The sequence below is a fragment of the Meleagris gallopavo genome, chromosome 4, assembly GCF_000146605.3.
Source record: "Meleagris gallopavo isolate NT-WF06-2002-E0010 breed Aviagen turkey brand Nicholas breeding stock chromosome 4, Turkey_5.1, whole genome shotgun sequence".
Taxonomy (NCBI): Eukaryota; Metazoa; Chordata; class Aves; order Galliformes; family Phasianidae; genus Meleagris; species Meleagris gallopavo.
The window spans coordinates 57,726,695-57,751,104 of NC_015014.2; the positions used below are offsets into that span (position 1 = coordinate 57,726,695).

General features: G+C 38.3%; 1 protein-coding gene across 1 annotated transcript; it reads left to right on the forward strand.

Moving 5' to 3' along the window:
• The first annotated feature begins 6 nt into the window (after positions 1-6).
• LOC100549513 (wolframin-like) lies at positions 7-24,050 on the forward strand. Its single transcript, XM_010710399.1, has 5 exons — positions 7-217; positions 1,737-1,931; positions 18,438-18,520; positions 22,966-23,110; positions 23,848-24,050. The coding sequence occupies exons 2-5, from the start codon at positions 1,742-1,744 to the stop codon at positions 24,033-24,035; spliced, it is 606 nt and encodes a 201-aa protein (XP_010708701.1). The 5' UTR covers positions 7-217; positions 1,737-1,741; the 3' UTR covers positions 24,036-24,050.
• Positions 24,051-24,410: the final 360 nt, after the last annotated feature.

Genomic DNA, 24,410 nt, shown 5'->3' on the forward strand with positions numbered 1-24,410 from the left:
GCTGCTGCTGCCCGGGCGCCCTCCGGCCTCTCGGGCAGCGCCCCTGCCCGGCCGCAGTGGATGTGAGGCGGCTCCTCCTGCCGCTCTGCTCCCGAACTTTGCGAGGAGGAGCTGTAATCAAAGTTAAGGATTAGCGTTTGGGCGCAGAGAAACTTGAGTGTCCTTTGTAGGAGGGACTGTTGAGACAGCAGTGTTTTGTTAAGTGCCTGCGCCTGAGGTAAGTCTCTCCCTGTTTGCCTCACGTGTAGGACGGCGGCCTTCGTCGCCCTGTGTCCGTCTGTGTTGGGACACCCTTTGCAGGCAGACCTGTGTTGCATCTGACAGTGCTCCGGAAGGTTAAGCTGAAAACGGGTTGCAAAGTAACTTTTGTGATTGTACAGTGGTTAAAAATACTCATGCTGGTTTACGGGGAAAGTATTTTAATCTCTGTGCTTTCCTAGGGCTTGTTAGAAGGGTGGTTGAGTGTAGAACTGTATTGGTTTATTTATAGCTTGATATAGGGATGCAATACAGAAATGCGTTTTCTTTCTTTCAGTAAAGTCTTTTTTTTCTTTTTTTTTTAATTATAAGCTTCATTTTGGCAAATAGGTTGTCTAAACTGCAGAGAATATTTTGCCGTTTTAATGCTTTTGGTGCTTTCAGCATCCTGTCCTGATTTGGTGCTCTTTAAGTGGAGGTGAAGCTTTTGGCTGCGTTAGGGATTGTATCCCTGAGTTTGGCTGCATTGCTTCCACTTCCATGAGACCTTTAGGTCAATGAACTGGATAGCTGTTTTAAAGGTATAGTTGGTAAGCAAACACCTACAGTGTTTGTCATGAATTACTTCATTTCAAGGGGCTTGCTTTCAAGCAGAGAGTTATTCCTTGTCATGCTGTGGTAGCATAATGTGTGCCTTCCAACTTCCTGTCTGGTATGAGATAAGCATTCAGTAACCAAATTCACTGATTTAAGGAAATCTGCTCTACAGAACAGAGGTCGCCTCGTTTCAGAGAGGGTTTGCACTGGGAGTTAAAAGGCCTTTTCTTATGGGGAATCGTAAGGCCTTCACTCCTTGCCTGAGTGTTTTCTATTTACTTCATAAAATCATGAACTAAGTAGGAAATAAAGTGAGCTTATTTCGGGTTCTGTATATTTCACTTCCAGGTATCCACAAAGATAGTCTTTGACTATCTCACAAAGAGTGTCTTTGGTGATGTTCCTCTTTTTGTTTTCAGTTTCAGAGTTCTCCTTTGCCTTCTCACCTTCTTTGCCTCCTCTTTTTTTATCCTTCCCTGCTGTTTGACTTGGGTGGTGGCTGTGCACCAGGCCCTTGGGATGGAGTCAGTTTTTCTATTGTTTTAAAATGGACAGTATTGTTCTATAAAAGATTTAGGAGTGAATCTTTATTTCTTGCATATGCAAAATTAGACACAAATAGTTGTCTGTATGTAGTATTTACAGGATTTAATTGTGAACTGTTTGTCTATTCTTGAAAATCAATTCTTATTTAGTTAATGGATAAAGGCAGTAGCTATTCTTGTATAATGCTATATGTGGTCAGTCAATAATCAGCAGTAACTGTTGATGCTTGGAATGATTCAAGGATGTATTTGTACATCCTGAAGTTGCTAGCAATAGTCTTGCCATTTTCAAGACTTTTTGTAATTATATATGCAGATTCAGATTTTAAATTTTACTTTGTTTTTATGTAATGATTCTGCTACTTGACAATTAATCCCTCTTCTCTTCTGTTGCAGCGAAAATGAGCTCAAATTCTGATCTTCCATCAAGTCCCTCTCAACCACAACTGCATCTTGGAAGGTCTCAGCTGAACGCTGCTGCTGTGGACCGTAGTGAGAGCAGTCATAAATCTGGACCACCCTCAGGAGATGCTGCAACTCCTTCTTCAGTTCCAGGCTACTCCCATAGCAGGGAGAAAGCTGAAAAAAATGGTGAGTATGAAAGCAGTTCTGCAAAATTGAGTTATGTTAAATCTTAAGAGATCAATATGTGTATATACTTTAAGCTCTTGCTCTGAAGAGACACTGCCAATTAATAAAAAGCAGCCTCTAAATTCTTGACCTATTGTTTTGGAAGATTTTTTTTTCTTTGCTGCTTGTTTTTTTTGTATTTTTGAGCTTTTCCATTTAGTTTTCCTAATGGACATAAAGCAGCAGCAGAAGTTTCTCTGAAAAATTGGCAGGAAGAATTAAATGTAATTCAGCAGAATATAAAGGCTTAAATTTAATTTCTTTAACTGGCTAGACTACATGCTGACTGCAGCTTTAATATGAATTGTAACATGGATGAATAGATACTAGAGTAACATAGATTAAGGGACCAATGTGTGAAATAGTGACAGAAGTGAAGTTAATATTAGCTGTCAGATAAGAAGTCTTAAGAATAGCGATACATCTTGAAAGGCAGAATACTTACCTCTTGCTGATGGTAGAAAGAAAAACATAAGGCTCTTGTGTTCAGCTGATGAATTCAGTTTTAAATTCATTTTGTAATCTAATATTTCTACAAGAAATCTTGTATTCCAGGCACAGTTACTGTTCTTTAACTTTCTTTAAAATTAAACTTTCATTACAAGATTCAGGCCAATACCATTGGCTGTGTTAGTACAACTTTTTGTATGTAATTCAGAACTGACTGCTGGAACCTTCTGCATTCTTTGGTACCAAAGAGCACGTTCTAGACAGAAGTAGTGAACTTCTTTTGAATGCCTGAATTTTTAACATGCTTCAGGTTATCACTGCCATCTTTGTCATCTAGCCCACCTGTAAAATAACTCAGATGTTAGAGAATAGAGACTTTTGACATCAATTATGTGATTCTTACTTTAGGTCTAGGACTTCCAAATATTGATGTATTTCTCTGTTTCAGTTGTGGCTCATTTCTGATGATACTCCCTTGAATAGCCTGGCGTAACTGTCACTGCCCTTACGTCCTCCTCTTAATATATTCAAGAATTTAATGCTGCAAAATGAGTTACTGTTGTTGTTTTATCATGCCAGTCTCTAATAACCAAGATTTTAGTTGATTTAGATAGCAGATGTGTTCAATAAAATCGTACTTCTCTGTCCAGTTTTTTCTATTGTTATTTTGGATTTGTAAAATTTAGCATAATACCAACATGTTCTAGAACTCAAAACTCTCATAAAAGAGGAAGCTGAGAATTTTCTCTTCCACCCACAGCAGCACTGGTCATCGAAACTTAAAAACAGGGATTTTAGTAGACCTTAAGAAAGAGAAATACAAATCCACGGAAGTTCACACCTTCATATATATATATACTTATTGAAGCATAAATAGGAAAAAAAAAATCTTATTCAAATCCAAAATTGTCACTTAAGCAGTTTTTGCAGTATTCAAACCAAAAAAAGGTATTCCTCAGAATCATTGGAGCCTTTACCAATAAATAACATCCCAGTTGCTCACAGACATAAGATGTGTGAAGAACTCAGTCTGTTAGTTATGGGATGTAGTTCTGTTGTGTTCTGGTGTTAGGAAAGGATGTAAAACATGCTCTGGGAACTAACTTCTCATGTAATTTTCCAAGGAAGTTCCTTTGAATAGTTGTAGATTAGTTCTTGCACAGGTCTAGTATCAGCAGCAGTTTAGTGTTTATTAATACTTTTACAATACTAAGAATCATACTGCCTAACCTTGTGACTCAATCGGCACTTAATCACTGGCCAATTTAACACGTTGATTCAATGAAGTGTACTACAGTCAAACATAGAGACTTTAAAAGGTTTAAGAATGGCAAGGTTCACTTGAAATTTGCATGCAGAGTACCGAACGGGTGGCTTTTAAACTCATATCTCCTGGTGAATTATTTGCCTGCCCTTTTGTGGGCTCTCAGTGGACAACAGGAACTGTCCCCTAAAGGGCTGCTCTTCTTCAGTGCTGATCTCAGAAGTCTGCCTGTAGTGGTATCTCAGCCCAGAGGGAGATGAAGGATTGCAGCCAGCTGTGGTCCTTGAGACTCAAGGAGCTCTTGACTTAAAGCCCTTATTTCTAGGGCCTCAAGATAAATGTCTTGAGCCAGAAAACTTTCTGTTCTGGCCAGAGTTGAGGTAAGGCAACCTTGGAACTTTTTCCTGACCTTCCAGTACTTACTAGATTGTGCATTTCTGGTACCTATCAGATCAGAAGCATCCTAGGCTGCATTAGGAGGAATGTTGCTGGCAGGTCAAGGGGGAGATGATCTCTTCCCTCTGCTGAGTGCTGGTGAGGTCATTTGTGGAGTCTTCTCCTTGGAGATACTGAAAAGCCACCTGGATGATATCTTAGGTGCCCTATTCTAAGTGGCCCTGCTTCAGTGTAAGATGTCTTCCAACTTAAATAATTGCATTACTCTTGAAATATTCTTACCTAAATATCTGCATGTCAGATATATGCTTTTTCTTCCTGTTTCTGTTTAGTGCATTTAAATGTATAGTGCTGATTGGAACAGAAAGTAATTTGTTTCCTGGAAACACCTATCTATCACTCCTTTATTATCTGTATCTTGCAGCATAATCCAGCAAAGGAATGAATGCCCTGGCTCTAATTCAGTAAAGCACTTAAGCATAGGTACTTCATTTGGATCAAAATCCTATACCTAAGATGTTCTCTTGTCAGTCTTAGTTCATCATAGGCTAATATCATTAGGTAGTGTTTTAGCCATTCCTTATATAATTCATCTCACAGTAGTGGGTAGCAGTCAAAGGTAGTTGCAAATGCATTGTTTAAATCAAACCTCAATTTTTTTTGGGGGGGAGGGGGAATACTCAACTAATGATTTGTAGATATTGGTGGGTGTTTGTTTTAAAGGGGGTTTTCCAATTCCTATCCAAACCTGTAGTTATCTATAGAAAATTTCTACCTATGTAAGTTATTGAGTTTTCTTTGTGTGGAGTGTGTTCGTAACGGCATGCGTGTCGATTTGTTGTTGTTTTTTTGTTTTGTTTTAACAATGTTGCTACCCTGTCATGAATGTTCCTGGACAGGAAGTTTATTAGTGAGCAAAGCATATGCACTGCTAATGAGAGCTTCCAAAACTTCAAAACCATTGAGTCATCAGTATTTATGTAAGGAAATTACAGAAGAATTGCCAGCTGCTCAAAGAAGTTCTGTCATTACCTTAGTAGTCTATGTCAGGAGGAATGTGGTATATGGTTAAAAAAAGAGACCTGTGGCTGCTTGCTAATGAAATCTAGTGAAGTTTAATGAAGTAACCTAAGACTCAGATTTCAAAGACACACTTATGCCTCCCAGGTACACAGACCCCTCAATTTCTGCCTGTTAGTTTTGTACTCCATAAGAACAATTTTCCAAATGGGCCTAAAAACACAATGCTTGCTAGTGGAATCATTTCCCATGTTTGTACATAGAATGCATAGTTGAGAGAAACTTCTCACAATGTGATAATGATAGGATACTTGCCTGAAGTATCTGCATTCCATTAATTAGTTCCAGTCAGCAGTGGTGGTAACTTGAACTGGACTGACTCTCCCCCCAGGTACATATTTGTTGTGCTCTAGGTTATCTGGAGGTGTTTCCTCATGTTTCAAGCATGCAGAATATCTTCCTTTAAAATGATATTGAACTGCCTGCTGGTCAACAGTAGAAGGGAAGGTAAGAGGGGATATAAAGGATAACAGAGAAATTGTGGGAGCAGTGTGATGGTGACTATTTCTTGGTGACAAAAGGGATTTGATTTTGGGAGGGGGGTGCTTTGTTTACATCATTCATATACGTTTGCTAGCTAGTACAGTTGAAAAAAAGAAATCAGGATTTCAAAGGTGAGTTTGGGAAATGTTGAGAGTGCTGTGAAACTGAGTTGCAGTGCTTCAAGAAGCATCTCTTCCCTAATTTATGTGTTGTCCATGTTTTTGTTATTAAGGACATGCACTTATTTCTTCCTCTAAAATTGAGAACATATGGGGAAAGTATTTGTACTGAAAGCTTTGTGGACATAAATAAGTGCCTTATGTCAATAGATATCTGGATTTCTGCTCTGTGGAAGGTTATGAGGGTTTTTTTGTACCTCTTGAAGTTTCTTTTATAAATTGTGTGACTTAGAATTTATAAACAGTACCAAAAAATCTTCAAAACAGTTTACAATACATTGTAACAGTGTGCAACAGTGAGTCTCCCATGCATTGCTAAATGAAGGTTAACAAATAGGAGGGAACCTTGCTAATTTACAAATACTTTCTGCATGTTAGCTTATTCTACTTAAGGTTATAAGAAACCTTTGCTTCAGAACTCTATTTTATCAGAAAATGAAGGTAGAAGTGATATTTTGCTGTACAGGCACGTTGTGAGGCAATGTGAGATGTTTGTGCAAAGCTTGAAGAAAACTCAGAAAATTACTTGATTGTTAGAAATGGAGGTTTATGCCCTGAAGTATTAATTACTTAACAATTTATTTGTCAGTTTATTGATGTTCTTTCAGACTTTACCTGTGATTACTGGGGCTTCTGGAAAGCTCCTTTGTCAGGCATTACTATAGGAGAGAAAGGATTCTATACAGACAGAAGTAAATGACTCCACTTTCAGGTAAAATTTGGGATGTAGTCCTAAAGTCTATTTATGTATATGATAAGAAGGGATAGAAAGGAGCAGTAGAAGAGGAAGAGCTGCATTCACATTAGCATGTTGTGTCATGAAATTAGAGTATTTCTGCAAATCATTTGGTGCTGAGGACCCAAGGTTCATATTATACCCATCTTGTACGCTTTACTTATACTAAACTCAGCTTGTCTAAATTAAATCTAGCAGTTGGAAATGTAGTCTTTCCCTTTAAGTTTTCTTCAAAAGGAATCCGGTATGTGTGTTCTGCTGTGCAAACAAAATGCATTAAATGGGAAGAGCTGAGAAGCTCATGCCTCATCTGAACTAAGTGTCTTATAGAAGAAATTCATCTGCAGCAAGAGCTTCTGGAGGCTGACTAACCTCTGTATGTATTTTGTAGTGTTTTGAGATGAAAACATTTGGGCATACTTGGTATCTGCACATTCATCTTCAAATAGAACTGTAAAAAAAAAAAGCATAGGAGAGATTTGAAACTTGTGCTGTTAGTGAGGCCTCTTGCAACAGCAGAAAGGCCTACCTAGGTGCAGAAGTTAGAATGTGAGGGTGGATAAAGTAAACTAGAAATAAAACCAGTCCTTTGCAAACTCAGTAAACTATGAGCAGTGCTTAGTAAGCAAGGAATAGGCACTGCTGACTTGCCAAATATCGGAGGTGTTTTTCAAGGACTGCTATTTGGACAATAAGTTAATGAACTGATAGTGCCTGTGTTGAAGGACTTTCACAGCAGAATTCCTCAAATGTAGTATTGTGATAACTTGGGTTTTCATTCACACAACTATGTGGACTATGCAAGGTTTATGTTTTCAAGTCTTTCTCACATAGCTTTTCTGCAGGTTGATTTTCTTATTTTTGTTTTTGTGGAGGAGGTTAGCAATGTTTTAATTTTTTACCTGAGAAATGACAAAAAACTTAATTTTAACTCCACTTTTGGAACCTCTTTGATTAAATTTTTATTGATAAGTTGGGGTAGATCTGAGACTGCATAGGAAAAAAGCAGCGAAGCTGTCTTATTAGTTGTAAAATCATTTTAAATCACTTTAAGTGATCAGTGTACAATAATAGCTACTCTAGAAAGAAACACCTCTTAAGAATAGTTTTCCCTCCACTTTTAAAATTTATAATATCATCACTCTTAGTCTTCCACCTACATGCTTTTTGTCACTTCTCTCCTGACAATTTACCTTCATTTTGTGGGGGTGCAGAAGTTGTTCCTTTTCAATTTAATGCTATTTGATGACTTGCAATTGTGGTGTGACTAAGTCTATAATCATATCTACAAACGCAGTGCTGCTCCTAGAGAAAGCAGAGCTGAGTCCTAGACTTCTCTTATTAAAAAAAAAAAGTTATTCCCCTCACTCTCATCCCTGTTATCACCTTTAAACATAGAATGCTTCACAATGCATGCTAATACAAATGTGTTTAGTTGTTCTTGGGACAAGCAGGACAGTCTTAAAGTACCACTACGGAATCAAAAACGCATTTGAAAAAGTGCTAGAGGCTTCTGAAGGGATGAAAGGATTGAACACTTACAGGTCAGCAAGTAATGGTCTGAAGAACTAAAACCAACAGCAGTGTTTTGTTTTTACAAAATTTCCCCCTCTGCAGTCAGGTCCTCTGTGTTATATTCTATACAGTCGGCTCGTGTTTATGGGATGGTGCTTAATGCCTGTGCTTGGGTGGAACGTCAGTCTTTTCTGGAAAACTGTAGTGCTATGCAGGTACTGTGCGCAGTGCCACTCAACTTCTGGAGCTTGTGCAAAGTGAGTAGGAGGATCTCTCTAGAGATTCCAACTGGCTCCTCTCAACACTGAAAGCTCAACAGTACAATCCAATGACACAAAAGCTATTAGCACATTACATTTTGTTACAAAATGTACAGATCAACTTTTTCTAAGAGCGCATTTATAATAGACAAATCTAACTGCAGATGAACAGCTTAAATTTCTTATTCCCAAAAGGTGCTTGATTAACTTTAACTTTTTTCCTTTCACTTCGGAGCTATGTCTACAGAGCATCTTCTAGCAATAAAAATATTTTTTTGTCATTAGTATGTGTATGCCTTTGTTCTTAAGTCTGAGTTTTGAGAAAGCTTGTTTCATAGTGAAAATAAAATCTGTAATAAAAGCTGTGGACTGTTCCCTGAAAATATACGATTTGTTGCATCTGGATAAATTTATCAGTTTTGTGCTTCTAGAAGGAGCTTCCCTACAAAAAGTGCCAGTGTAATGGTATTGGAATGATTTCCACTTCCTTTGGAAGTACATTAATAGGAGATAACTCTGAAAGAAATACAGTCCAGTGAGATTTTGCACAAAATATATTCTTCTGTACTGTTTTGGAGGTCTCTTAAGCTTTCTTTTTCCTAGAGAGCATTTACTGCTTGAATAAATGATGTCCACATTATTTACTGTGTGTGCATGTATTCTTGTTCCTTATTTTCTGTCTAATGTTGTAAGATCTTCAATTTTCAATTCTATTAAATTTTCTTTATACTAGCAAACGGACTACTGCAGAAAATCCTGAAGAATGATATGCAGAAGCTGGTATATCAAGTATCACAAGACATGTGAACTTAGAGCATATTTGTTTAGTGTCTAACAGATGTTAATTGCTTTACTGTGGTGTCTGTTATTTCTGATGCTTCAGTCATGCATTTTCTCTTTCATGTAGTCCCAAAGGACCAGATGTTTGCAATATGGCCCTATCATAGTCTTGAACTAGCAAGGCCTCCACTGCCTTTGCTTCTTTTTCTAACTGTAACTATAGCAAAGATAAATGCATGCTGGAGGACTACCAAACGAGACTGATGGAAGCTTAAGAGCAGGAAAATGAGTTTTCTTAGAACAGTGGTTCAGGAATATTGTTCTGCTGGTCATTGCTGAAAGGTGCCAACACTTCAAAGCAGTCTGCAAATACAGAATGATAGGTAGTGTAGAGTTTAGAAGTAAACACGGGATATTCATGCAAGAAACCTATCGAAGTAGAAGTATGGTACTTTTCTTTGTAGTTCAGACTCCCTTTCGGAATGTGTTACAATACAATTTTCTTGCTAAAGGATCTCAGCAGTTAAATGATGCCTACCTCAAGCTTCAGAGAAGTTCAGAACAGGGTGGTACTGATCAGTTCAGACATCACTGTGCTTCATGATATATGGAGAACTTGCCCAGCGGGGGAGAAGATCTGATGTCAAAGATAGCATTTTCCCTCCTCTCTCCCCCCGGTGACTTAGCTGCTGGAAAGACCTGTACACGAAAGCATGTTCCATACCACCAGCTTTTTCTCCTCTCCTACTTGAGCTCATACTGCAGTTAGTCTCTGAAGGATCACAGAAGTTGCTGTCGGTGCTCAGTATTGTTGCTACCAAAGAATCTGACTAGTGATGCTTTCCAATCCAAGATTCTTGGTGCCTTTTTCATTGGAATCCTCTGCAGTGTTGCCTACAGCATACCTGTTAGACATAAGGAGCTTTGTCTATGTGCAGTACTAGTGCCCTCCTTACTGATTTTTATTTATGTTATTTATGAGCCCCCTTTTCCTTCTCAGAATGATCATCTTTGTCTTTTCATCCTGGAGATTTCCTGGCTCAAAAGTGAGAGCTCTTTATTTTGTTGTTTGTATGTTGTTTTAGTACTAGCATTGGTTTGTCCATTGGTTTGTTGCTTCTTAAATTCATGTGAATATTTGACATTGACTCTGTACTCTCAACCAGTTGACTGTGGTAGTTGACGCCCTTTGTCTTTTGGATTTGTTAAGACATGGAGTAGTCACTGTTTATCTTCTCCATTTTGCAGGTTGTTCCCATGACTTATCATTACTCTTCTGAGTACATTCTCCAGCTTAAGAAGCCCTGATAAATAATGTTTTACTGATGCTGGGAAGTTGCTTCATAAAATAGTTTGTTAACAATTCCAAGGTTAAGCTCTGGTGGTAGTTCAGAGCTTATCACTGTGTATACAGTGGTAGGATGGCTTTGTCTTATTTTGTGTTTACTGCATTTCATCTGCACTCTTAACGCTTAATCAGACAAAATCCTTCTGCAGTTTATTTGGAGTCATAGATCGTGTTTGGGTTTTGAGGTTGTTTTTTTTTTTTTTTTGCTTATTTTTGGTATATTTTTTCCCTGGGCAACACAGAATTATCAACAGACTAATATCTCTGTATTTGCCTTTTTTTTAATATCAAGTATGTATAAAATAATAGAAGTTCTATTGTTTCACTAGGAGCGTGTGAGCTACATATTCCCACTAGTTTTTTGTTTCTAAATCTATTTCTTATCCACTTAACAGCCTTCTTTAGAAAACTGAGAAGCCTTAAGCACCAACTTTAGAGAGAGATAGGAGCTGGATTTGTTCTCCCACCTTTTAACTCCTTCAGAGCTATTTAATGTCATGACTATTTATTGCTGACTTTCATGTGGTACCTACTTTAGAACCTTCAGGCTTTTTTTTTTCCCTTTTATATATTTGCCAGGTATGGATGACAGACATAATGGTCTCTGCTGTCACGGATCTCTCTGATATCGTGCTTGCCACTTTTCATCTCTCTGTTTTAAGTGAAAGGTTACATGCTGCAGCATGTAGTTCAATGGATTTTAATGTTAGAACACTTGGATAAACAAATAAGAAATTATGCTTGAAAATACAGTAGAAAGAAATGGTAACTTTTTAAAGTAAATTTGAGCTTTCTGCATGGGAGCCTCTCAGCACTATCTTCTGTTAGGATTGGCAGGAAACATATCTTTTAATAGATCTCTCTTACTGTGACCATCTCTTTATTAAAGTATTTTGTTGGCCTTGAATTGTATTCAGTCTACCTGGTGGGCTGGCTGCAATCTGTGTGCTTGGAAAATTAAAGAAAGCAGTAACAGATGCTGCATGGAGTTATTCCCCAAATGTCTTTTAGTCTATCTGGTATGTTTTAAATTCATTGTTTTTTCTAATCCTCTTTATAAAGGACTGACCTCAACTTTACAATGATGCATTCTTATTTCTCAAAACTTTTCCTCTCCTTTTTCCTCTCTTTTATTTTTCCAAATATCCTGTTTTCCTTTTAAATACAACTCTAGCATTTTTTTGGCTTTGGGCACAGCTAGACAGATACTAAATCTAAATTGCTGTAGAGTAGTAGGAGAGTGAGCTCATCTAGGTTCTGTAAGCTGCTCCTTTCTAGAATCAAAAGTTGCTTGTTCTTCTGGTTTCTCTGAGTTTTAGCTATGTTTAATAAATGAAGTAACTAATATCACTGTTGTGATGCTCTGGGATTTACTGATGTTGTTATTGCTGTTTTCTCTTTTTTTTTTTTTTCTCCTGTAATCCTGTATTTTAAAACCCTATGATTTGGGGATCAACTGAAATTGACAGTTTACGTTGCTTGACCCACCTTGCTGGGCTGCCATGATAACAATTTTCATCTGTGACAACTGTCAGATGTTCTCATGAAATGGTTAAAAGGGTTCATATGAGCTTGGAAGTGTGCTAACACTGACTAGGACTGAATGTAGCATATGCACTGTGCATATGATTAACTCTTCCTATTTTCAGTTGCTTCAGGAGCACTTGCTGTAATAATAAAATGGGAAAGCCAGTCCAGGGGCTGTTTCATATTTTGTAATCTAAGATGCTTTATTCTCCCAAACATACCATTTTTTCTCCTTTTCCACATCCTTGTCACTTTCTTTTCCCAAGCCCAAATGAATGCTTGTAGTTGTGATCACGAAGTTTGTACGCCGTACAGGTTTCCTCCTGTGTGTGGGTGTTGCCTGATGCCTTAATCTTTTGTTCAGAAGCATTTCCATGCAGCTTTAATATTCATTTGTAAAAACCTGTAATTTCTTTTAAACTTACATATTTCAAATGAATACTTTGTTTTATTATTGCTTCCTGTCTGAGAAACTGCTTTCAGTTTTCCTTTTATCTTGTGTTCATCAAGTTTCTGATGTTCAAAGGTCTTGGAAGTACCTGTCTTGTGTTTGCCTACAGGTTGGTTTGTTGTGTGAAGTAATGCAGATCTCCTGTGGTTCCCCAATAACTAAGTGAACAAAGACCATAAGCTCAGCATATGAGATTGCGATCCTTTAAAATACTCGCTTTTGAGTTGGACATTTCTTGTTTAGTCTTTACTCTCTGGTTTTATCTGGAGAATTCAGTGATGTAGTTGTGACCTAAATGGGGAGAAAAGAGCTATGTGTATCTGGCCAACAGGTGCTAATAGAATGCACTGCTAGTACTAGGCCTACTAGCAAAGCCCATTCTGCTGGGAGCTGTAATATATTTGTGTTGGTAGGAAACTTCATCAGTAAACATTTTTATTATCCTGTGTGTAGTCTGACTGCTAAGCACAAAGCCTTGTCAAATACACTTGGATTAATCTCCTCCTTTGGATTTAATGCCTTTTTGTCATTTTGATTGCTAAATTTGAGACATGAGAGACAACAGCTGTACCCTAACAGAGCATCATATAGAATTATTTTCAAAACCAGTACGTTTCCCTTTATTGCAACACTTCCTCCTTCAGATCATAACCTAACAGAGTAAAAATGCATCCCTATGCTAAAATGAACAATCTCCATTTCAGCCTTTGGCTACAAAGCAGGACTGAAAATTGGAGTATTGCTTTGTATGATCAATGAGCAATGTATGAAACTTCATACAAGTAAGTAGTCTGTAGTTTTCATCAGCTTACTTACGATCTATCTATATAACAGTTGTGTTAAGACTTGCATATTTAGGATTTTTCTGAAATTGTAAAACAATTTCATAGTGAACAAATAGCATTAGCACTGGTAAAGGGATACAGTGTAATTTCATGGTTTGAGACATAATGATGTATAATAATAAACATAAAACATTGAAGTTTTGTTTATAGGATCATTGTTCTGATGAAAAATTGGTAATTTTGAGTGGCCTGACTCTGACGAGGTATAAATAACTTGTTCTGTGTGTCAGGAGCTGAACCCTACATTGGCCTGATGATGGTCAACAAAGGGTCGTGGTAGGAAGAAACTAAAGGCGAATGTGAAGTTCCAACCATGCTTCTACTTCAGTCCTGTCTTGGTTTGATTCTTCCATGCATGCTGCATACTACTTAAAATTGTGTGCTTTCACTTGCCTGCTTTCATTTGAATGACTGCAGTGCTTGTGAACCTTGAATAACTGATAGATTTCATTGGCTTATATAAATGCTACTGACACACAACTGTTAGTGAAGTCTATTTTAATTGTCATAAAAGATGCATGAAGTATTGTAATATGAATGTTCCTCTTTTCTAGAAAATCTTATATTCAAGACAGAGTAAGATTTGACATTAGAAAGACATCATTTTTTAGCAAAGCTAGAAAATAAAAGCTTCTACTGACAGCGCTTTGATTGTGGTACTTCTGTGTGGGAGGAATACATATTAGGTTTTGTCACTAAAAACATGCTTAAGAACAAAGGGCAGTAAGTTATAGATGATCACTTAGCCTTTTTATGGTGGGCATGTCTTTCATAGTATTTGTCTTCCCAGTTTTCAACTTAGTTGAAGGAAAGTGTCTCTCTCTGTCCTTCTTGGTTCTGAAATACACTTTGATTGTATTTTGTACCATTTACCTTCAATGGCTGACCTAAATGCTTTAGGAGAGTAAATTGGTACAGCAGATGTGTGACCTGAGGAGTTCATGCTTTATCCTGTTGATCACCTTCTAGGCCTGTCTCAAGCTAAGCAAAGGAAAAATATTTATCGTTACAGGAACTCTAAGATATTTAGCTATTCTAAATTTGACCTCCAGATCACACCACTGTCTGCTCTGCCTTTGCTCCACAACTACAGAACCAACCCACAGCTATAATGTTAAAAACGCTCGTTATTTACAGCTCCTCTGTAGCAGTGCATAGGCCATCTTAGTGATAACTGAGTAGGAAGTTGAAGCCAGCCCCAGGGAGCACTTTTTTCCACTGGAAGTCTGCACTTTTAAAGCAGTCTTCCCTGAGAACTTTACCTGTAGATTTGCAATGTAATTGTAATATCCCAGTGTTGAATAAAGAAAGAAACAAAATGAGTGTGCTTTGCTAATTTATATTTATATAATTTATATTGTAACAATGGTCTTTTCCAACCTCAATAAATGGTTTAGTCCAACTGTGAACCCATCACTGCTGTGCCCCCTAAACCATATCCTTTGATGCTACATCTACCCTTTTCTTGAAGACTTCCACTACCTCCCTGGGCAGCCTGTTCTAACACCTCATCACTCTTTCAGAGATTTTTGTTTTTTTTTCCCCAATATCCAATCTGAACCGTCCCTGCTGCAACTGAAGGTTATTTCCTCTTTTCCTTTTAGGTAGCTGGGGAGAGCAATAAGACCTCTTCTGAGCTTCCTCTTTTCCAGACTGAATAATCCCTCAGCCATTCTTTCTAAGATTTGTGCTCCTGATCCCCCACCAGCTTTGTTGCCCTTTTCTGGACATGTTCTAGGGCATCACTGCCTTCCAAAACTGAATGCAGTACTTGATATGCAGCTTCTCATGGGCTGAGTATGGAGGGCACTGCTTGTGCCCTCTGTACAGACCAAGTGCAGATCATTTCCCTGCTCCTGGTGACTGCCCTTTCTGATACTAGTCAAGATGCTATTGGCCTTCTTAGCTACTTGGTACGCTGCTGGCTGTCAGTAACACCCCTGGTTCCTTTTCCTCTGTGCAGCTTGCCAGCCCCAAGCCTGTAGCATTGCCTAGGTTGCCTTGTTGTAGCTGGAGTGTAGGACCAGGCACTTAGTCTTCTTAAAACACATACAGTTGGCCTCAGCTCATGGTTCCCACCTATCTAGATCCATCTGTTGGTCCTTCCTACCCATAGGCGTATCAACACTTCCTCCCAAATTGTTATCTGCAAATTTACTGGGGGTGTACTCAGTCCCCTTGTCCAAATAGTCAGTAACGATATTAAACCTGGCCAGCTGCAGCACTGATCCCAGAGGAACACCAGTAGTGACAACCGGACCTAACTGTTCACTACCGCTACTCTGTGTGCCCAGCCATCCAGACAGTTTTTCACTCTACAAGGAGCATACCTGGCAAGCCATGGCTTTCTGAGTGCAGGCTGACAGAGTTGTAGTTCCTTAGGTCCTCCTTTTGGCAGTTCTTATATGTGGTGGTCTTATTAGCAAGTTTCCAGTTGTCTGGGACCTCCCCCATGGACCAAGACTGCTGATAGAAAGTGGCACAGCAATCATTTCTGCCAGCTCTATCAGTACATTTGGGTCAATCCCATCTGGGCCTATAGATTTGTGATGGTGCAGGTGGAGAAGCAGGTCTCTGTTTCCTCCTGAATTGTTGGGGGGGGGAAGGAGGAGGGGTTATTCTGCTCCTCATCTGTGTACACCAGCTTAGGGGGCTCAGTACCCTGAGGATACCTGGCTGGATAATAAAAGACAGAAGTAAAGAAGGTGTGGAGAACCTCAGCCTTTTCTTTGTCTCTTGTGATAACGTTCCCTGCAGTGTCCAGTAAGAGTGGGTGATTCTCCTTGGCATTCCTCTTGTTGTTAATCTATTTGCTAAAATATTTTTTATTATCTTTAATAATGGTGGTCAGATGTAGTTTTTGCTGGGGTTTTGGCTTCCTGATATCCTCTCTGCATACCCTACCTAGTTCTCTTCCCAAGTTTTCTGACCCTTCTTTCAAAGATGGTAAAATGTCTTTTTGTCCTGGAGTCTCAGCAAAAGCTCCCTAACAAACTTTTAGCTGAGCAGGAGGTGGAGGGAACCAGAGCTGTGCCATTTCTTGCACTGTGCCTGCAAAATGGAGCAGGCAAGAAAGGAAAGTACTGTGTGTGTATAAGCTGCCAGATAACCACTTGTATTATTGATGTTCATATCAGTTTAGCAAACTTTCTCTGATTTTTCTATGAACATTGCACCTAGTTATTAAACATTTTAACTTCTGACTCTTGCCTCTTTTACTGATTCATCCAGAGTACCACTGAAACTTCCATGGTGTTTTCTTCTCAGCATCTACCAAATATTGAACAAAAAAATATTCTGTAGCCAAAAGTATTGCTGCTGATTTGAAAGAAGCTTATGAATGAGTGAAAGCAGAGTAAGAAGCAGAAGAATGCTGCATTGCCCAATTATTTTCATTTGAGTAGCGTAGATAAATGAATATTATGTTTTTTTCAAACAATACACTCTTCACTGCAACTTCTGTTGTTAGCAGAGAGCCCCTGAAGGATGGGTGCTGATGTGAGTGGTGCCATCTGGAGAGGAGGCTTCTGACTTGTTTGGAGTTCAGTGTAGTTGGCTATATATCAGGCAAGGAGATTAAGTGGTTAATTTTCCTGGGATGTTGTTTTCCTATCTTACAATAATATTTTTACAGCTTTCTGAAAAGAAGGAGTAGTAATTGAAAATTATTTTTCACTACGTGCCTTGTTTAGCCAGACAACGTATTATAATCTGGCATTAGTATTTTTCCAAGTGGAGCTTGGCAGACGAAACTGTGGCATGGGGAAGGAGAAAACTTACTTCGTGATTTGCTCTTGTTAAAATATATCCATTTTAATGAAAGAGCTGGCTTGCAGCATGTTCTTGTTTGAAAACAGTCCCAGTGCCAGAGATATTAAAGAGTGTAAGTAGCCCTTTTCTTTGGGAGATTATGTGAAATTGGTTTATATCCTTCTTCCTCTCACTTCTTGAAAAATCACTGATACTTAATGTCACCTCAGCTAACTGGGCTGCTTACCATGCTTCGTGCACTATCACTGACCATATTAGGTAGAGACTGAAATCTGTCGCTTTGAGCGGGTGCCAGAAAATCTCTCTTAGGCACAGTTTCCTATGCTCTGGGACTGTTCTTTCTGACCATGCTTTGTCATGCTGTCTGCCCTAAATACATAGCTGCCAAGCATCACAGTGTGTTTGATGACCTTGCAGGATAATGGGGTAAAGCTCTGGAGCTTGCTGTTAAGTTTAGACCTGCCTTTCTAGCTGTTGTTCTAGCTTGCTTGATAAACGTGTTGTGAATCAGTGGTCTGTTCCTTCTAACACACTCTGTGTTGATTAAATTGTATTGTTTTTCTCTTTAATATTTCAAACAAATTTCAGATTGTAAGTTCTCGTATGAAAGAAAAAGTAGTTGTTATAGGCTTTGTTAGCTTTTCCATTAAAAGTGTTCTTCCTTCATAAAATGATACACAGCATGATATTATTTACAAGCACTGGGTATCAGATAGAGCTGGGAAGATTTTTCTTTATGTCTGACCAGTAGATCAATTTGGTTGAGGAAGAAAAAACTGTTGTTACATCTGTATGTGTATAGTCAGATAGGAAAGGAGAAACAGTTAGCTGTGAGTGTTGGACTGGACGGTGTAGAATGAATTCTGTAAGTATTTACTCGTTGTTGTTTCTCTGGAGTCCAAGGGCTGAGGAGCTGAACTTCCAAACGTACTGGCTAAGTTTTACAAGCTGGTTGATTATTCAGAATGCTTGAAAATGCTTCATTACCAAATAAACAAGAGTGGTAGGGACTCATGGCTCTTAGCAATAAGAATTACAGTACAAAAGTTGATCAGTTCTGCTGGTTCTGTGTGTGTTCATTTTTACTGTAATGAGAATTCTTCTATTGAGAGATTAATCCTGGGGAAATGAATGAGAATCTGTAAACTGTGTGTAGCATCGTGTAGCAGGTACCAAATAACAAGTAACTGTACATACACTGAAGCAGAACACTGAGATGCAGTGTAAATACTACAATGAGTTAATTTCCACTGCTTGCAACACCCTCATGATGGATTTTTTCAGTGTGATCCTTTAATTCTTCAACCAAATATACTAAGCATTTAGAAAATAATTTCAAGAGTTGCTAGTAAACCAGTTTTTTAAATCACATTAATTTGTAGAGACCATGAAGGAAGAACCTGAAGTGCTCTTTGAGGAACTGCTGGAGAGGGCCAAAGCCGGAGAACCAAAAGCACAAACAGAGGTAATTTTATATGCTTTGTCCAGTAACATTTACTCTTAATTCCAAAAATAGCACTGCCTGCTTTTAGTAGAACTGTTATCTCTCCCAAAGACATTTTATTGATCTGTTTGGATCTTAAATTGTTCAAAGAACAGTGATGCCAGATGGCTTCTCTGCCTAGAGAAAGCTGCTTGCTTGGGTTTCAAGGCCAGCTCTTGCAAAAGCCTTTTGAACGAATATCAAAACTGGGGGAAGGGCTCTGAGCATGGAGAAGCCACAGCACTTTGTTTTTACCTTTTAAACCATGTACCAAAGAGTTACTTGTGGAGGTATGGATATAGTGATTGTTAAATGCTCTTTGGATTTATTTTTGTCATTGGAACAAAATGAATTGTTGCTGAAAGGTGATTCAACACTGTTGGTTCAATACTTCACAGTGTACAAAGACTCTCATGCTGGATTCTGCACAAGAAACTGCTATTGAAATACTTCAGCAAGAACATCAGAGATTGGTTTTGTTGTATCACCATTTCTGTGTTGAATTAACACATTTTTTAAAAACAAGTCTGTAATGGTTTAATTAAGCTAACTATACTGCATTATGTAATGACAGATCCAGTTAAATTCATAGTGACAGTTCTGCCTTTGTACACATTGTGCTTATTTTTCCTTAGGTTTTAGAAAAATTGTATCAGTTTTCTTTCTGCCCCTTCCATTATGGTGGTATGTTGGTCTAACTGGTTTAGTATAAATGGTTCAACATTTTTAGAAGGTTTTTAATTCCTGTTCAGTATGGATACTGATTGACTGAAACATTCTTTTCCAGCTTCAACTTTGACAGAAAGGAGTACTTAGGGTCCTTCGTGAGATTACTGGTGTTTTGTTTTGTTCTGTTTTTTTCCTTGGGGATTAGCACTCTTCTTGCAAATAAAAATAAAAGGGGCAAGAGGGAGGAGGCAGGAAGAATGTCACAGAGTTTTTGAAGCTGATAAAAATACGTTGATGCCGGTCTCAGTCCCCACTCCATCTCAGCTGGTTTGAGGACAGGCTGTCCTTGGAGTTGTAACCTGAGACAGTAAGGAATTCTTCACTTCCAGAACATCCAGTGGCTTTGCAGAGGATGAGGCTTTAGCCTTGAGGGGATTGCTGCTACAAAGTCCACATTTTGGCTCTTCTTCCAAAGAGCAAAACCCGTAGAACATTATTTTGGGATATAACTTCTGGCTGAGTAAGAAATACCATAGGTAATCTAAACCTATGATGTGCGTGCATGTATATATATATTAATAGTAATTATATTTCATCCTTATCCTTTGAAGTTCGTTCCTCCTTTGCTCCTTTCCTTTAGCCCTTTAACTGTGCACACTTTCTATTCCCACATAATAACAGTATTCTTATCTTAAAAAGATCTGGGATAGAGTTTTGCTTTACTATGCATTCAGGAGGAAAAGACTGTTTGGAAAAGAACCCCAAATAATTATCTCTTTTCCAGGGAATTGGATGTCTTGTGGCCTATAGAGAGGGAATTATCTTTCTTTTTTAACCTCAATAAAAAAGATACAATACTTAAATATACATCTTTCTCTTTAGAATCCAGCCAAGACTTTAATTTGTGACTGTTGTAAGACTGTGAATAACAAGCTGACATTACATCATTGTTTTTTCCCCCGATAATTACAAAATCAAACATAAGAAAATGCTCAGTTCACAACCACCTAGCTATTACTATGAGTTTATTCAAAAATAACCTTGCACTGACTGTGGAAAATAAATATGCCATGAGTGGATGTCAGCTTGCATTATTGTAGCTTTAGTTTCTTTATTGAGAAATAACTGCACAGCAGTTAAGAAAATGAAACACCCACAGCTGTATTCTGTAATGAAGCAGAGGCAGCTTAGTGTCTTTGACTAGAGGTTATCTGCAAGGGGCCTGTGTGAGATAAATGCTGCAGTTTGTAAACCCAAAGGTGAGACACGGGCAGTTGGCTTTAGAGAAGTCCGTGTTAAGCCATTGCCAACTGTTACTTCATTTCGTAGTTTTAGCTCATGGGAAAGAGAAAATCCTTGCTTTGTCACATTAGCAATCTGAGGCTGATGCACTTGCCCATCAGTTCTTCCTCATTTGACCACTGCAGGCCAGAGCTGTGCAGCCATTCATGGGTGGCTCCATGTGGAAGCTTTGCCACAGCAAGGAAAGGCATGGGGCTTGTTTAGTGCCCCTTCCAGCAATATTTTGTGGAAACGCTATGTGCTTGTTACCTGGAGGTGATTGGAGATGATTTTTTGCTCATAAAATTTTCTAAATACACAGAAAGGCTTGTCATTTTGTAGCCAAACTATCAAGCAAATATTTTCTGGTTTCTTGGATTTTGGAGCTGCATCTGTCTTGTTTCAGGTTCGGTTTTGTTTTGTTTTCGGGGGGGAGGGGAGGCGGTTTAAATAACTAAATCTTTATGCTGAACTTCAAAAACAAACAAAAAAAACCTCCATAGGACAGAAAAAAATCCAGACCCCAAAACATTTATATTATAAAACCAGTGCTATGGCTTCTTTTTCCTCACACAATACACCTGTGCATTATATAACTAATTCCAAAATCTTCTAGTTTACATTGCAATACAAGTTTTTGTGACCAAGAGATGTTCATAAACTTGAAAGAGCTGCATCAAGTGCTACTAGTCTTGAAACTTTGCTCAAAATTTCAATGGCTAGAAGTATAAACGTGCTCAAGAAACTCCTGTCCTTGTTGAAAGAAGTTATTTACCTTGTACCTTGTTCAAACAATTCCTTCTTGACATAAAAAGCTGAAGGTAGGCCTGCAGATGGTGATGAATTACCTGGCAATTGCACTATCAAGGCTGAAGTATTAAGGTAAAAATAAATAAATAACCTCATGTGCTCTCTTCTTGGTCTGCCACTATATCTGTGCAGTGCTTGTTGAACTCTTGTATGAATTCATAATAAGTGTTTAGTTCTGTCTCTTGTATTTCTTAGTCCAATATTTTTCTAATTTCCTTTACAGTTTTGGGTCACTTTGCTGTATGTACTATGAGTTTAATTGCTCCAAGGTCTACTCAGTGACTGCTTAAGTTGTTTGAACACCCACTTAAGTGCTTGAACCAGTTGCAAAGGTGGAGACCTAACCTTTCATGTCTAACAGAAACTTTTTTTTTTATGAGATCAGTGTTCAGTTTGCTTGCAACAACTGTTTATTATTCACCTTTCAAAGATATTTTTTTAGTCACATTTATTGGTAATATCAAATGCAGAGTTTCAGAGAAACTGTCAAGCAGGGTTGGTGTGGGTTTTTTTTGTTTTGTTTTGTTTTGTTTTGCAATAGATAATACTAGATTTATGGAGCTGTAGTCTATTATTTCAGTTACACATTCTGAGTGTAAATAATAATGAACCTGAGAGAGAGAGAGAGAGAGAGAGAGAGAAAGGGTGCACTTAACTAAACAAAAGCATTTTCCAGGTTCTCTGGACATGTAAATAAGTGTCCAGTACTTTTGGCCACTTTCTGCCACTTGACATTTGTAGTCTTGGGGTATGGTAAGCAGAAGTGTTTCATGCTACAGCGTAACTGTGTTTAACATTGCATTAATCCTTAATGGTAGGAATTTTACAAGTTATATCACTTAAATTACTGGGTGCTTAAGCTGTGTTAGTTTTCTTCCATTTGCTAATTAGTCATGAGTTTGTTTTGACCTTCAGTGGCTAAACTGCAGTGAGTCAGGCATTTCGCTGCTGAACCTTCCTTCCATGACAAGACTCTTTGCCAGCCTTCATCAGAATTTTGTCTGACCATTTTTATTGGAAGTAAAGAATAAAAGAGAATCATAGAATCCTTAAGAGTTGGAAAGGACCTTTAAAGGTCATCAAGTCTAGCTCCCCTGTAGTGAATGGGGACATCCACAGCCAGATCAGGTTGCCCAGAGCTTGGTCAGCCCGGCCTTGAGTGTCTCCAGGGATGGGGCTTCCACCACATCTCTGGGCAACCTGTTACAGTGCCTCACCCTCACTGTGAAAGACTTTTTCCTTACACCCAGGATCTACCCTCTTTAAGTGTGAAACAATTTCCCCTTGTCCTATCACCAAACACCCTGCTTAACAGTCTATCCCATACTTTCTTGTAGCTCTCCTTTAGATACTGAAGAAATGGCCACTCTAAATATGACTTAATAACACGATGAGCTTTAACTGATCCTGCTAGATGCTCAAAGGCCAATGGCAACTAATTATTTGACCTGATCAAGTGTACTGCAATTCCTTCTTGCTTCCAGTTCTGGAAAGTGATCTTTCTCTGCAGAATATCAACTTACAACTATGCTCTTTAGTGCTGGGAGCAAATGTTTTGACCTTTTGTTCAAAGAGATTTTATTGTAGCTGAGTCTGAGGGGGTGAGAAGAGAGAGACAGACACTAGCCTGTATTTTTGAAGGAATTTCTGTTCTCCATTTGTTCTAGGTGGGGAAGCACTTCTTGAGATTAGCAGAAGAGGAGGATGAAGAACTTAACAACTGTAGTGCGGTTGATTGGTTCATCCTTGCTGCTAAGCAAGGTCGAAGAGAAGCTGTTAAACTGTTGCGTAGATGCCTAGCAGACAGAAGAGGTATGGGTTCTCTGAGACTTTTTGTACATCCTACTTTAATAATAGTCTATCCATTTTAACACTGCAAAGACATTACAATACAATGAGAATGTTCATGGCAAAATTATGTGAGTAGCTGCAGGAAGCGTGTTCAAATGAGTGCTGTAAAAAGCAAACTACAGCTTACAAAAACATTTGTATTAATGATTTGATTGAATTCCTGTGCATTCTTCCCTTCAACACTTCTTTTCTGTGACCGTTTAGGTCAGATATAACTGTATACCACCTACATATCTGCTGTTTCAGCCTTTTGCCCAGCTCCAGGCTTTCTTCTACTTGTTCTTTCTGGCTGTCTTCTCCGAATTCAAGATTCATAACTTCTTTCATACTGCTTCCACCACTTGGAATGGGTTCCTCTTGTCTGCCACTTATCTGAACTCTTATTTAAAAATAATTTTTTTGTGTGTGAAATTCTTTCTGCTTTTTGTTTGTTAGTCATACATGTCTGTACCTCTTTTTGCCTGATCTGTTGTATTCCAAAAGTTGAAAAAGAGCTAAGGATACTGTATGTACAGTATAAACTTCAGGAACAAAAGTAGAATTTATGCATGGAAGGGCATTTGAAAAATGTGACGGGTAAAGTAGTGAATGAAACTTGAGGGGTTTCAGAAAACTGAGAAAAAATCAGCTGTGGGCAAATCTGTCATTTCAGGAAGGGTGTGGGATAATAGTATCTAATGTATTTTTCTTTTCTTGAGGCATCACTTCTGAGAATGAGCAAGAAGTGAAAAAACTATCATCTGAGACTGACTTGGAGAGAGCTGTGAGAAAAGCTGCCTTAGTCATGTATTGGAAATTAAACCCTAAAAAGAAGAAGCAATTAGCAGTTTCTGAACTACTGGAAAATGTTGGGCAAGTTGATAATGAAGGTTTGTTTATGAACTGATTTATGGTATTGATGACACGTAATTGCAGGCAGAATACAGCTAGAAACCTGGACAGCTTAATAAAAAATCAAGCATCAGTTAAAGTAAAGTAAAGTAAATGTATGCTTTACTTAAGAAAAAGTAACTGTCTTAATGGCTATATTATTAGTAAGTACTCTCTCTGGACTAGTGAAATTATTTCCTAAAGACCTGCCAACTCTTGCTGCAGATTGTGATTCAGTTAAGCAGCTGCTGTCCATGTCTTACAGTTTTACTTTTTCAGTTTTTCTCCCCTTACCCCAGTCCTCTTCAAATTTTACCAGATATTGCAATTTACAAATTCAGTCTTTAAGACATCTGGTTAAATCTGCTGTTACGGAATCATACGTGCTCTG

Bases quoted from the DNA above. Each gene is read 5' to 3' on its own strand.
- LOC100549513 (XM_010710399.1), top strand. From the start codon at position 1,742: ATGAGCTCAAATTCTGATCTTCCATCAAGTCCCTCTCAACCACAACTG. The intron at 1,932-18,437 runs GTGAGTATGAAA...ATTAATTTGTAG, and splicing joins GGAGAAAGCTGAAAAAAATG to AGACCATGAAGGAAGAACCT. The intron at 23,111-23,847 runs GTATGGGTTCTC...TCTTTTCTTGAG, and splicing joins ATGCCTAGCAGACAGAAGAG to GCATCACTTCTGAGAATGAG.